At 38.9% G+C, this 15,673-nt stretch overlaps 1 protein-coding gene across 1 annotated transcript in view; it reads left to right on the top strand.

The window, feature by feature from the left end:
• The window catches only part of FAT3 (FAT atypical cadherin 3), a 643,096-nt gene that overhangs the window by 621,724 nt on the left and 5,699 nt on the right, over nt 1–15,673 (top strand). The window contains 4 exon segments of the mRNA XM_042457261.1: nt 626–779; nt 2,884–3,536; nt 7,555–7,668; nt 10,473–10,532. Of these exon segments, the coding sequence (XP_042313195.1) occupies nt 626–779; nt 2,884–3,536; nt 7,555–7,668; nt 10,473–10,532 (981 nt within the window).

The following is a 15,673-nucleotide window of genomic DNA, read 5'->3' on the forward strand; positions in this document are numbered from 1 at the left end:
TGAAACTTCAAAGACTGCTCCTTAGGGTCATTCAGACACAACATTTTGCTTACACAAAGATGAGCTACATATAAACAGTGTAATGAATATGTGGTGATGTTTCTTAGGATATTATTGTATTGAATTTAAAGTTATTTTTTCCCCAACAGGATAAAGTCACATTTAATTTTAAAAGTGAGTGTTATCGCATGCAGCCACGGTCGGGCGAGCGCATCCTGTATGCAGCCCAGATCCCACTGTGCTTATCCTGCGGCTTTTCAAAAACAGGAGCTTGCCATTTTTGAAAAGCCACAGAACAAGTGTGGCTGGGATCCAGGCTGCATACAGGTTGCACTTCCTGGCTGCAGCTCCATGCGATAACACCTGCTTTTAAAATTAAATGCAACTTTATCCCATTGGGATAAGTCACTTTAAATTCAATGCAATAATCTCCTTAGTCTTTCCAACTATAAAACCTGAAAGTTGTCAAGAACTCTAATGCTGCAATATTCCTAAGCCAACCACTAGAGGGAAATAGAGATCCATATACTGTATGTATGCTGACCATCCAAATGCATCTTAATCTGTCCATTTTGCACTCTATGTTTTTTCTTTCTTTCTTTTTTCTTTTTTTAACAACCATTAGGTTATCAATGCAGTTGCCTCTCTCAGTTCACTGGGCGAAACTGTGAGTCCGAGATCACAGCCTGCTTTCCAAACCCTTGTCGCAATGGAGGATCCTGCGATCCCATAGGCAGTGCATTCATCTGCAGCTGCAAGAGTGGGTTAACAGGAGTGACGTAAGTAAGCTCATACAACCTGCTGTGGGAGCCTCAGATTGTTGTTGGAGTTCATGATGTACCATGCACAAGGTGACTAGTGCAGTGCATAGCACCAGTCCATGCAATGTGACCAGAAGTCCTAACTGCAAAGAAGGACAATGCACTGCAAAATCTAGTGCATTTTTAAAAAAAAGTAAGACATTACAAAATAAAAGCTAAAAACTCTTAATATAAATATAAATTCATGCTTCTTAATCATGCTTAAAATGGAGGACATTTTGACATTGCTCTTGAACAGAAGATTGAAATGTAGGACATGTCCAGGAAAAGGAGGATGCTTAGTCACCCTGAATTCATAGCACATGTGAAATATAAATAAACTTTAATAATAATATTAAATAATAGTGTAGAAGAAAGCTTAGAGAGCTGTTACTTTGCATTCAGCCTCAGAGCAGAAGATCTAACTCAATTCCTTTCTCTGGTTATATAGTAATAATCACATGGCACCACAGTTTGGAAGTAGCGATGTTACCCAAAATGCCAGGGTCTCAGAGGTCACCCACAACCAACATTTAATAGGGGGATTTTATTAGTGCAAGTAAAACTGCTGAGTGGGCTTTGGACAACTAAAAGCAGGGGTCAAGCCTATATATACCAGTTCCAAGAAACAGAACCCCAGAATGCAAGATCCAAATGCAGTTTTATTTATAACAGCAAAGGAAAATCACTTTCACACAGAAACACACATTCCCACACACATACAAGAACTAACAATGTAAAAGATGGTAGCAGATAGTGATTTCCATGTTTGCAAAGGGTGATACTGTACCTGCTTCCAGAAGCAGGGGTTCCAGTCAGGGGTGTTCTGTGAGATGGACAAAGCTCATCAGCCAGCAATGTTGAGGAGTCAGGTGAGATAGAGACAGAGGAGCTTATCCCATTAACAAATAAGCTGGTTTACCTCTTCCGGCTTGGGACAACAATGCATTACAAGTACTGTAGTCACTGGTGGTTATGTTTGGGTACACATTGTTATTGTTATGGTGTGTGCCTAGTTGTTTCTGGCTTATGGAGACCCTAAGGTGTATCTATCAGGAGTTTATCTGCAACTGAGAGGTTGTGACTTACCCAAGGTCACCCTTTGAGCTTTCATGGGTGAGCAGAGAATTGAACCCAGTGATGCAACAAAGCCACATTTGAAAAGTAATGTCATGAATAAGAATAAAGTCACTTTATTGGTGTAAATTTTCTAAACTTAACTTTAGGGGCAGAAAATGTTCAAATTTTATAATATTCTCTGATTGATCCTAAAGTATTTTCTCTCAGAATAGTAACAGAAAGTGATAAAAAGAATGCAGCATCCCAACAAACAAAGCAAGACTTACTTTTTCAACACTAACAAGCAAACACTAACAAGCAATGGATTGCTTTTCAAACCATGCAGCAAGCAGTAGAAACAAATTACTTCTAAAAAGTTACTTTTCAAGCTCTGGACAGTATGTGATACTGTTGAAGCCAGGGAAGAGTTTGGTAGGAAACTCTTACAATCTAATTATTTACAATTTTAGTCACAAGGATCTACCACATCATCATCCACCACACAATACGAGGCAGCAGCACTAGGCACAGCATGAGTGGTAGCATAAGCTTTCATAGACTTGATTTACTTCCTTAGAAGCAAGTTGTTGTTATTTGTGAGTTGTTTAATAAAACATTGAATTTTGGCCTGCATGTGTTGTCTTACATCCTATAATAACCAAGCTGTACATGGCTCACCATTCTGCTCTGTTGCATATTTAAGGTTAAAGAGGCAGTTAGCAAGCACCTATTAGCTTCAGACCTTTAAAAAGTTACTTTTAGAGCTACAACTCCCAGGATCATGCACACATTCCAGATGGAACTGGACCATCTTCCAGATGGAACTCAAACTAATTTATAGTATGGTGTACATTAAAAAGCATGAAGTGATACATTCAGTTAAAACCCTACTTTTAAAACATTATAAGTTAAAGCAATTATACATTTTATATACTAAAAACATACTTTAAAAAAGTAATTATTCCAAGATCTTCACAATACTGATTTCAGAAATCCTGCATCCACTTCATTTTTTTCCCTTCAGGTGTGAAGAAGATATTAATGAGTGTGAGAAAGAGGAGTGCGAAAATGGCGGCTCTTGTGTCAATGTATTTGGCTCATTTTTGTGTAACTGCACCCCAGGATACGTGGGCCAGCATTGTGGGTTGAGACCAGTGGTTGTTCCTAACATCCAAGCTGGACATTCTTATGTGGGCAAGGAAGAGCTGATTGGCATCGCTGTCGTTCTTTTTGTCATCTTTTTATTAATCGTCCTCTTCATCGTATTCCGTAAGAAAGTATTCAGGAAAAACTACTCCCGGAACAACATCACCTTGGTCCAAGATCCAGCTACTGCTGCTCTGCTTCACAAAAGCAATGGAATTCAGTTCAAGAACATGAGGAACAGTGGTGATGGGCGCAATATCTACCAAGAGGTGGGGCCACCTCAAGTGCCTGTGAGGCCAATGGCCTACACCCCTTGCTTCCAGAGCGATTCCAGGAATAATTTGGACAAGATCGTTGATGGACTTGGAGTGGAGCATCAGGAGATGACAACATTTCATCCAGAGTCTCCCCGGATCCTAACAGCAAGGCGGGGTGTCGTAGTGTGCAGTGTTGCCCCCAACCTGCCAACTGTATCTCCATGTCGTTCTGACTGTGATTCCATCAGGAAGAGCTGGGAAAATGGCACTGAAAGTGAGTACTTCAGGAAAAGGAAAGCATTGAGTTTTAGCCAGTATAATATATAATATAATGGCTAGAGAGCAGAAGCAAGACTGGAGAGACCCATATTCAAATGTCCGTTTGGCCATGAAGCAGATTAGATTACCACATGCCTGTTGTTATTAATATTGTTGTTGTTACATCCATGTTTTTCCCCAGGAAAACAGATTGCAGCAGATTAAATTCACAAAAATATAAAAAATACAAAAATTAAAAAGTGATTAAACTATCAAAAAAAATTAAAGCCAGGGGAGATAATAACCAATAAATATCTATCGCATTGTTTAGGTGGGACAGGTCTTGTACAATCAGTCCTCAAAGACTTGTGAAAACAGAAATGTATTCACCTGTCTGTGGAAAGAGAGCAGGGAGGGCCTGGGGCAACTGCTAAGAAGGCCCTCTCATATGTTCCCACCAGATGTAGCAGTGAAGTTGGTGGGACAAAGAGAAGGGCCTCCCTAGCAGACCTCACAATATAAACAGTTTCGTAAGGGAGAATGCAATCCTTCAAATAATAATGAACCTCACAAAGTTGCTGTAAGAAAAAATACAGAGAGAAGGATTGTATGAATTACATTGAGTTCCTTGGAGGAAAGGCTGGATATAAAGGTAAACCAAATACAAATAAGTTTATGGTGTTGCACTTCCTTTTAATAAATAAATTTATGATGTTGCTCTTCTCACATTTTTTGTATATATCCCACCTTCCCTCCAACAAGTTCAAGGTGCTTTTCACACCCTATTTTATCCTCACCACAACACTATAGGATGTTAGGTTGAGGGGTTGTGTCTGATCCAAGGTCATATGTCATTGTTGATTTCTTTGTATATTTATGGTCACATCATTATGAGAGCGTGCACTGGTTTCTGTAATATAAAAATGGAAATGTGTACATTAAAATGGAGTCATGCGTTTCATGGTACATAGGCTGGCATGGTGCAGATAATCAAAGAGCAAAGGGAACAAATGACCCATAATGTAATGGAATATGTTAATAGAATATTCATGCTAACTACATATGCACAAATAAGAGAACAGCTACAAGATTTAAATGAATAGTAAGTAGGACTAATCTGTTATTTCAGTTATTTTAAAAAGCAGATTTAAGGGGGGGGGGGAAGCCCTCCTCGAAATTAATCTGGCAATATATTTTAATACAAACATTTATATAAAAAAACTGGCAGAATCTGAAAGCATCGTTGTCAGTCTCTCCCACACTAGACATTGTCTCTTCTAAGACGATGGCTCCTTGAACACTCATCATTATCATTTGTTTATGTCCCACCTTTCTCCCACAGATGGGACTCAAGTCAGCTTACAACATATTTTAAAACTATATATATATATATATCAATTAAAAATAAATCTCAGAGTTGTCTAAAATACAAACAGTTTATTAAATTTAGAAATATTAAAATCTGTTAAAAGACTATACAAATGATGAAACAGTTCAGCACATCATTAAAAGCATATCCCATTCAGTTTCTAAAAGCATAATGCCTTTTGTTGTTGTTGTTGTTGTTGTTGTTGTTGTGTGCCTTTAAATCGTTTCTGACTTATGGCGAGCCCAAGGCATACCTATCATGGGTTTTTTCTTGGCAAGACTTGTTCAGTGGAGGTTTGCCATTGCCTTCCTCTGAAGCTGAGAGTATGTGACTTGCTTAAGGTCACCCAGTGAGATTCTCATGGCTCAGCTGAGAATCAAACCCTGGTCATAGAGTCATAGTCCAGCACTTAAACCACTACACCAAGCAAATATGCTCATGAAAGGAGAGCAAGAGCGGATCCATCCTGGTCTCCCGATACACCCTCACTCATCAAAAACCAAGTGGTTAGAGGAAATGTTTCAAAATATTTCACATTGCAACCCTATATACCAGCTCCCCCAATCTGTTGCCATCCAGGTATTTTGGACTACAATGACCACCACATTCAGCCAGCATGAGCAATGATCATGTGTAGTAGAAGGTGTCGTCCAAAATATCCAGAGAACACTCAAGAAGGGGAAGGCTGCTATGAATGCTTATCTAAGCTCTGCTCTCCTGGAAGCTCCTTTCTGAATAGTGATAGATCCCTCTCTTTGCAGTCTTTGCCTATGCTCATTCTTAGATATGATCTGTCCCATTTTCACATCAGTTTGTGATTAGTCTTTTCAAGCATGAACATTCACATTATTGATATAATTTACTTTAACAGATATGCATGTTGTGTTAAAATAATCCTGTTTTCCTAAAATACACATTTCAACCTGAAGCATATTATATGCATTTTGGTATATTGTGCAAAGAATTGTATCACACCATTTTGAAAAGCTAGGGAAAAATTAGAAATACTGTTTGAATGTGGGGTTTTTTTGTCCAAAAAGAGAGAATTGTGTGGTATGCTTAAAAACATATGCTGGAGGGAATCCCCAAAATCCCTGTTTCTGAGTAGACATGCATAAGCTTTCAGTGTTAATCCAGTATTAATCCCCAAAAGCTCATACACTTCCTCAAGTGAATTTTCCTTAATTTGTTAATTTACCCAACTCATATACAGTTTTATTAATTCAGTCACCTAATTTTATGGGATTGTATAATCAAATACTGATATAATTATCATTTACAAGTCCATTTTTTTTCTCTTCCCAAGAAAGATAACGTGTGTTGCCCTATATAACTAAACTAATAAATGTGTGTGTTTAAAACATAAACACACAAGCATACATTTTGGAACACATTCCATATCATCATACTAGTTGATTGTACAACAGATCTATGATGTGTAGTTTTTGCAACTTGATTGGTTTTGTATTTCATCACTACAGAAATCCACCTTTATCTTTTGCTAAGGCAGATCTGCATATATCTGCTCTAAAATATAGGTTGCCACTTGCTGACTTTTGAGCCAAATCTGACCATCAGATCTCTGTCTCCACCATTCTTCCTAATTTTCCAATTTAGTTTCCCAGTCTTCTACTTGGAGGAATAAATGAGTCATCAGAGAGAGATTAAAAGAAGATATGAAATATTGAAATTAGAATGAAAGGATGTATCAGCACTGCAGAATTAAAGCAGTTGGACACCACTTTAACTGTCATGACTCCATCCTGTAGAATCCTGGAATTTGTAGTTTGATGAAGTATTCAACCTGGTCTGTCAGAGAGTTCTGGTGCCTCACCAATAAGATAGAGATGTGGCAGTTAAAGTAGTGTCAAACTGCTTTAATTCTGCAGTGTGGATATACCCTAAGAGAGGAAACCAGGCAAAGTATGGGGGGAAAGAGGGCAACAGCCAAGCATATGGGAGCAGAGTTGTTTTTGATCTTGAATCTATCTTCTTGCCCATAAGAAATTCTTTTCTTTTTACAAGACACTGCAATAACCTATATGTTGTCTCGTCTGATGTAGATAGATATACGTGCTTAGATACAGAAACAGATACAGGCCTAAATCCTATTGTTTGTCCCTAGAGTAGAGCATTGAATCTGTTAGATTAACCTATGTGTTGACTTACTGTTCAACAATTAATTCATTCAGTCCACTGTAGTTGGATTACAACAGGATTTCAGCCAAGGTTACCTATGAAGAATGAAGCACAGTTCATATTATTCATTGCTGCTGAACTGAGGCCTTATGATGATGATCACTTACAGTCTCTCATTTTTAAACTGGATATATATCTCAACAGTATGAACAATGGGCCTGTTGGTTATTAATATGATAACAGACAATTGTTTTCTCATTTGCAGTTTAGAAATGGATATTTGGAATTCTTTGCCAGAGAGCTCTAGTGCCTCACCAAAATACAAACTCAAAGAATCCACTGGATGCAGTCTTGGAAGTAAAAGTGCAAACATACTACTATAACTGTGTAGTGCGAAAGGTCCCCTGTCTGTTGAATTACTATTTTAAGGAAAATATAATCTATCCATAACATATTGTTAGGGTTCAAGGCAAAGGTCTGTGTTTCTGCTTCACAGATCAGCTTTTATTTTTGTGTGTATTTGTAGGCAAAGGAGTTGATGACATTGAAGAGGTGACCTGTTTTTCAGGAAGCAATAAAGGCAGCAACTCTGAAGTACAATCCCTCAGCTCTTACCAGTCAGATTCTGGTGATGATAATGGTAAGCATATTACTATCTTATTTCTGCTTCTGTTATAACAAGTATATCTCATTTATCACCAAAAAAGACTCCATGCTGCTTTTCTCCTAGACTTTTTTGTGTTACAGACACTTGAAATGTTGATTAGTTGGGAAGGTGGGAACAACATTATCTGTTATTGATAGCTGTGAACTATCTGAGATAGATGATGGCTTAAATTATAGCCCATACCTGTCAGTACATTTTTTTTACCATGTGGTCATGATGAGGGAAGATACTTAAAAGTTTTACCAGATTGAATTTTTCAGGAGAGTATTTGGGAAATTGATACAAAGGACTTCCTTGCATTTGCTGTCCTTTAAATTTACACAAAACCATTGTGTCAGATAATCAATGCAAAAATCACATGTGTTGCTGCCAAACGTACAGTGCAATAGAGGGGCTGTCCTCTTCAGTAGTGTATGGTGGTGCTGCTGGTGGTAATGGTGGCAGGGTTTGCCTTCAAGTCTTTCCCTGCTCTCCAGAGTTGTAGTCCAACATTCAAACCACTATACTGTGCTGCTCCAGAGTATTGTGCATAAGCCCAAGTATATTAAATTGGATTAATACATTAGCCCCATCCCTTCTGTTATCAACTTGTGCTCATCTGAACTGTGAGTCTAAAGCAGAGCCCTTATTTTAGGCATGGAGGCTTCCCATGCAAATCTGCAATGTTACTGTATGAGATAGTCATTATAAAAGGCTGCCCCCCCCCCTTGGCTCGATATTACATTGCTAGATTCTATAATCCTATACAAGGAATGGCAAGTTTTTCAGGATTTCTGTTCCACTATCTTTTCATAATTGTATAAATGAGGGTGCAGTTTTTCAAAATCCTGCAGCTCCATGATAAGGGCAGTCAGGAATACTACATATTAAAGATATATGTCCCAGTGGAATAGGACCAAAATGTATGGAGATAATGAGATACTGAGCAGGTCTCGTAGATAATAGAATCTGGTCTGGTCAAAGATCTAGGTCTTAAATAGGAACATTTATAGACAGGCAAGAGGAAAATGTGGCTGTGGAGTTCTGCTGGAGCTGGAAGAGTGACATGAATTAAGACTCTTTATTTGAACTGCAGAATTAAAATATAGAGGCAGGTATAGCTCAGTGGCAAAATAAGTTTTTTATACTGTATGCATAAGGTCCCCTTGGTATCTGCTGTGGTTTGTTTTCAGGACCTCCCATAGATACCAAAATCCATGGATGCTTAAATGCTACTAAATACAGTGGCATAGTAAAATACTTTCCCGTATAAAGGCAAAATCAAGGTTTGCTTTTTGGAATTTAAATATTTTAAAAATATTTTCAAGCCATGGATGCTTGACTCCATGGATAAAAAATGGTGGATATGAAAGGCTAATTGTAATGATATTGGCTAATATTCTGCATCATCTGTTTAGTTATGTGTGTGTGGTTAAAAGTAACATGTCCTGGCCGAAGAACCTTAGCAATCAGCAGCCACATCTGGGAAAGAGCTCTGTTCAGTTGCAAATTGGGACACAAGTTCAATTATATTTCCTGGCCCCTCCTACCAGATTGAGAAACTGCCATGAGGAATTGCAACAGGGGTGTCATTTTTTATGGTGTCATAGCCTTGCTTGCTGCTACTCCTTCCACAACCTCCTTTGCCTGATGCAGCTGCTGCATGTTAGGGTGGGCTGAGGGATCTACATAGGAGTTTATCACACTAGCGAGATTCCGCAGGAAAACAGGAGTTAAACAAAATTTAAAGCAAAGAAAACTTGGAAATGCCCAAGGTTTATCACACGATGTCACAGTAAATGTGAAATAACGTGAAGTTAATCTGAATGCAAAGCAGAGAAAACTGGGAGCTTTTTACTTTCAAAACAACCCGAGTTGGCATATGATAACAATAATATTTTGTTAAACAAATAATACTAAATATAAGGTAGGATTATACAAGATTAAGATCAGTATTGCATGGATTCTGGTAACTCTTTGGTAAGAAATCTCCTCTTTCATACAGCTAATAAAATGTTGAAATATGGCAGTCCAAATGTTCAAAGACTCTTGTACATTTCTAGTCCACAGGACTGTTAAAAGAACATTAATACTAAGTGATTTTATTGATTTTACTTGTATAGCACCTTGAAATATTGTGATATAGGGCTGGATAAGCATGATTTAATGATCATCATCATCAAATTGATTGTTTTCAAATGCAAGCTGTTAGATAATGTCTGCTGAATTGTGGCTGCAGTAGTTGGTCATTTTCCTCCACAGAAAAAGATAGTGCACAGGTGTGACTATGGAGGGAAAAAAGATTTAAGCCAAAAGACTTCCAAACCATCTCCTATCTTTATGATTGCCTAAAAAATAATGGTGGCTTTGAAGACAGCATCTTGCCTCCAGAGGCTTTTAAGCAAGGATTAATTAAAGATTAGTGTCAGGTAGAGAAGATACTGGTCTGTTTAATTGAATCTCCTGGACAATACAGGCTGAATTTATGAACTGATATTTATCATCACATATGAGCTTTCTAAAAGTACTGCTTTTAAATGTATCTATAGTTGCTGTTCTATTGTAAGGGGGTCGGGGAATGGCATGAGATTATCTGAAATTGAAATGTCCTTCAAGCCACTGCATAATTCATTAATGCCATAGGCTGCCATCTCCCTACCCCCCCCCCCAATCCCTATACCCTTCCAAACAAGTCTTGTCTGTGAAAATTTAATGTTGATAACCTTACAATGCTGTATGTTATAAATACTAACATGAAGGTGTCCTTCCCTTTATTTCTGCTTTCCTTCTCCCACAAGCTTCCATAGTGACTGTCATACAGCTTGTCAACAATGTAGTTGACAATATAGAAAATGAAGGTATTTAATCTTTTAACTTATTTATCCTGCACTGCCACCATTTTTAAAAAATCATGTTGCTGTTCTTGTTGAAAGACCATTGCAGAACCTCATTAACTGACACTGTGACTAGTCAGGCCAGAGCAAATGACATCATTTAACAGAAAAACAAAAGAGGACAAAGATGCATGACAAAGGCCAAGAAAGAAAAATATACTGTTGTGATTTTGGTTGTTCATTTCATGCCTACAGGGTTTGGAGTTTGTTTGTCCCCCCCCCCAACATGCAATATCCTTTGCAGTGCTGACAACCCAGTGAAATGAAGCTGTCAGGATGGAGGCCCAAGGGAAAAGCACCCTGCAAGCTGTTATAGGATCCATCAGTTAATTTATCCAAAGTACTGTGCCTCCCAGGGTCAAAATTAAGATGTTAGACCCAACTAGAGTAAGCACTTTGAGTCCATGGCAACCTTATGAGTTGGCACTTGACTGCAAGTTCCACTGAATAGGTCTGTGCCAGTTGGGGCTAACAATTCAATTTAAATCAGGTAAATTCATAACAAATAATTGATACACAAGGAGAAAGCTGGCAAGCCTATTTAATGGCTCATCCAGTTTTCTGTGGAACCTGCTCAGCAATACTCATGTTGTGCTTTTTGTGTCTTGTGTACATCCTCTCAAGTGAGTGCCTAATGGAACATTTCAAGGTAGTGCATGCATTGGGACCTGAGTGTCTGTGAACCAGAGTCCATTTTGTCAGTGGCATTATATGAGTAATCGTACATCCTGTCCTCCCTGTATGGCTGGCAGAGACTCCGTATTTGCTGCAGCAGTGAAATTTGAACCAAGAATGGAGACTCATTTCTGTTTTCTCCCAGTTCAAATCCACTGGTGCCTTTGAGTGCTAAAGATCACTTCCATGTTACATGAATCCTAACACAGTAATTTTTCATTAGTTGAATCAAGAGCTAATATGGTAGTCAGCACAGTAACAGAAAAACAGTCTACTTTGTTATTGTTGTTATTGTTGTTGTTAGTGTTTATTTATATAGTGCCATAAATTTGCATGGTACTTTACAGAGATCATCAAAACAGCATATAAGCTGCCAATGGCGTACAATCTAAAGATCATAAAATATAAACTATACAATAGTAAGCAAGTTATGCAGTTAAAATACAAACTGTAAAAATGGCTAATACATATAATCAAATATAAAAGTATAAAACAATATTAAAATACTGTTCTAAATGCTTTAGAGAACAAGAAAGTCTTTAATTTGGATTTAAAACTAGCAAGAGAAGAGATAGTCTTGAGATGCTCAGGGAGGCAGTTCTAGGAGTATGGTGCAGCAAATGAAAAAGGATGAAGCCAAGCCAAGAAAGAAGAAACGGTTGGGTAAGAAGCCCCGAACTCCTGGACCACAAATCTCAAATAGGGTGGTGAGATGAAATAGGGACTGACAGATAAGGGGCAGCTAGGTTGTGTAACGCTTTCAGTATTAAAGGAAGAAGCTTGTACCAAATCCTAAAAGGAATGGGTAACCAGTGAAGAGATGTCAGAAGTGGGGTGACATGATCAAAACAACAAGCTAAAAAGATAATTTTAGTAGCAGGATGTTGAATGGAAATCAGAGGACTAAGTGGGACAATGGGAGCCCTGTCAAAAGAAGATTGCAGTAGTCAAGGCGGGAGATAACCACGGCATGAACTAAAGTCTTAGCAGAAGAAGCCAATAGAAAAGGTCTAATTTTAACAATATTATAAAGAAAAAATCGTCATGGCCTGGCTACAGCCTGAGTCTGAGGAACAAAGGACAAAGAAGAAGAAAAAATACCAAGGCTACATGTTTCTTTCACAGGATGAATGAGAACATTATTGACCATGATAGAAAATGTATACAGTATTGTAAAGTAGGTTTTGGAGAAAAGATAAGTAGTTCTGCCTTAGCCATGTTAAATTTTAGACACCAATGAAGCATCTATGATGAGATAGCGGAAAGACATGATGTAACGTGTACTGTGCTAGGACTGTCATCCACAGTGTTAAATCTTCATCTCACCAGGTCATTTTAAGAGCCTCTCCTGAACACCATGGTAAAAGCAGGTTTAATGAAAACTGCCTCCTTCTCATCATTGTTTTGGAAGTCCAGCTGGGTTGAAAAGCAATAAACAAACACTTCTAATAAAGCACTATTAATAAGGACCATTCTGATTCCACTGTCCTCTCATCTCTTCTGCTCTCATTAACTAAAAAAAAAAATTCCAATAAGCAACTGATTGGAGAATTATGGAGAATTTCTTACCTCCAATCAGCCATCCAGCCCTTATCACTGTGTAGCATCAGGCTTTTAAAGCACCTCTATAGATACCATTGAAGCCTTTTAAAAAGCCTAATTCTGGCATAAGGAGCATTTAGGGGTGAGGTTGCCGCTGGAGAAGGGATAGGTAATTCCTTCCAGTCCTGTGACCTTTCCTTGAAAAAGAGCCCCCCGTCACTGAAATCAGTCTTAAAAAAATTGGTTGCAGAGGACTAACTCTAATGGGGTGTGTGAATGGGGTTGTGACAGTCAGGTTAGGGGCCACACACACTACAGTGAGTATCTCATCCACATGGAGTGGGGGTCTACCTGATATGTGTGTCTCCAACACCTCATTCTTGCCTAAAGCCATATTGGCCCTTGCGTCCTTCCAGACATTTTGGACTAATAACCACCATCACCTCCATCCACCATCACCAGCTGGCTTGAAAAGGGAAAATGGGAATCTGAGTCCTAAACATCTGGAAAGACCCAGGTTGCAGATACATGTCAGAGATTATCCTGATTTAGCTGGACTAAGGTTCTGACTTTGTAGAAGCAGCTTCACAGCTGATATGGGCAAATCATGAGCACAACTTACTATCTTTTTGATTCCCCCCCCAAAAAAAAAATCCTGAAATCCAACAGTGTCCTTAATTTAACGTGTTGTTAAGGAGAAAAAAATCAAATTGGAATGTAATGTCCTCCAAACCCACCCATCCTTCCACAGATTCAAGCCAATATTGTTTTTGAGAACCATCAAATCATTATTACCATGAAAACTGATTTCATCTCAGCACTCCTTAGGCTGAAATCCTCTATTTGGGAATTTCTATCTGGAAAGTCCCAATAAACTATTCGGGAACGTCTGTGAATTTGGAGATAAACCAGCCCTTGCTTGCATAAACCTTGCTTCAACATGGGAAATGGAATCATATTGAACTCTGAGCCAGACATGTCAAAAGGTTAGTGAGGTTCTGCTCTGTAAAACAAATAACTGCACAATAGACTTGCACTAAGGCATGCTACAGTGTGACCACAATGAGTGGTGTGTGGACATATAACCAGGGAAACAGGAAAGGTCCTTGTGTTTCGTAAATTTAACACTCTGAGTCTGTTGGGGGTTTTGTTCTGTTCTTGTTTTCGTTTTTTAAATAGTCAGGGCCGGTTCAGACTGTGCTTCCTGAGCTGCAACCACTGGTCAGAGAAAAGAACATAAAAAGAGCCATGTTGGATTACACCCAGGTTCTATCTAGAGCAGTATTCTTTTCATCCAGATGCCAACCAGTTGCCTATGGGAAGTCCTCCAACAGGAAATAAGTGCAACTTTGCTTCAGATTCCCCAGTACCTAATAATACAGAGGAAAGCATTCTCTGAAACTGGAAGTAGGTGATATATAGCTGATCTCACTAGTAACCATGGATAGCCCAGTCCCTGTTTTAAGCTTTCCAAGGTGACAGTCATCATGATATTTTGCAGCAGTGAATTCAACAGGTGAACTATTTACAAGGATTGTAAACAGTTTTACATAATAGTAAAGTGCTGGAATGTTGGTGCACTGTGCTAACATAAAATAGGTGCTGTACAGACCACCCCTTTTAGAGCCAGATTGGGGATGTGGCAACTGCACACCGCAGCCCTGATCTTGCATTTCCAGGTGCAAAAAGGAGCCGCAAAAAGCGGCTCCTCTCTGCATTGCGGAAAAGGCACCACAGCTTTTGAGTGCTCCTTTGTGGCTGTGTCATGTAGGCTCAGTGCCAGAGGAGCACCGTGACACTGCGCGTCATGAGGTGCAGCGCACACCATCATGCTGGCCTGGTGGTGGAGTTGAAGTGTGTGTCACATAGACGCCCAGCCCAAACTACCTCCCCCAGGCCAGCCAAACATGCCAGTCTGTAGAGCCTGATAGTGCACCTGTCGGTGTGCTATACAGGTTGAGTCTTCCTTAGCCCGAATTCTGAAATCCAAAATACTTCAACATCCAAAACATTTTTCATGGGTGGTTTGTGATAGTGACACCTTTACACATATTTTGTTTAATGCACAAAATTATTTTAAAATATTGTATAAAATTGGCTTCAGGCAATGTGTATAAAGTGTATATGAAACATCGTTGAATTTTGTGTTTAGACTTGGGTCCCATTTCCAAGATTCATCATTATGTTCGTCATTGTTGTCGTATGTCTTCAAATTCTTTGTGACTTACAGCGACCCTAAAGTAAATCTATCATGAGGTTTTCTGGAGCTGAGAATGTGTGACTCACTCAGCAGGTTTCCATGGCTGTGCAATCATTCAAACCCTGGTCTCCAGAGTTGTAGTCCAATGTTCAAACCACTACAGCACACTGGCTCCCATCTCATTATGCATGTATATGCAAAGACAGATATTCCAAAATCCAAAACATTTCTGGTCCCAGGCATTTTGGATAAGGGAGACTCAACTTGTTCTAACTTATAGTTCTGTTACGCTAAGGGTTGCACTTTTACGCATGTCACACAGCAACCATGATGGAGGTAAGGCAGATATGCCATTGCCACTGCTGGGAGGTTATACTCATTTTAATCTGTAAACCACCTTGAGTCCCAGTTTTATGGGAAAGGAAGGTTATAGGAGAGGAGGAGGGCAGTATCAAACTGCATTATTTCTGCAGTGTAGATGAGGCCTAAGAAAAGCCTATGAAATTCATGGGTTCATCATAAATTGACAGACAAGTTGAAGGCACACACAATTCCTTGTTACCTGTCCTTGATCTATTATTGTTTAGCTTTGGCAAATGATCCCTGGTTCTATCATGAGGAAAGAGGAGGGAGGAGAAAGAGACAGGGAATATTGTCCCTGCCCCAAGTCAGATTGCTTTTTTAATTT

This window comes from Sceloporus undulatus, chromosome 3, assembly GCF_019175285.1.
Source record: "Sceloporus undulatus isolate JIND9_A2432 ecotype Alabama chromosome 3, SceUnd_v1.1, whole genome shotgun sequence".
In the NCBI taxonomy this organism is placed as follows: domain Eukaryota; kingdom Metazoa; phylum Chordata; class Lepidosauria; order Squamata; family Phrynosomatidae; genus Sceloporus; species Sceloporus undulatus.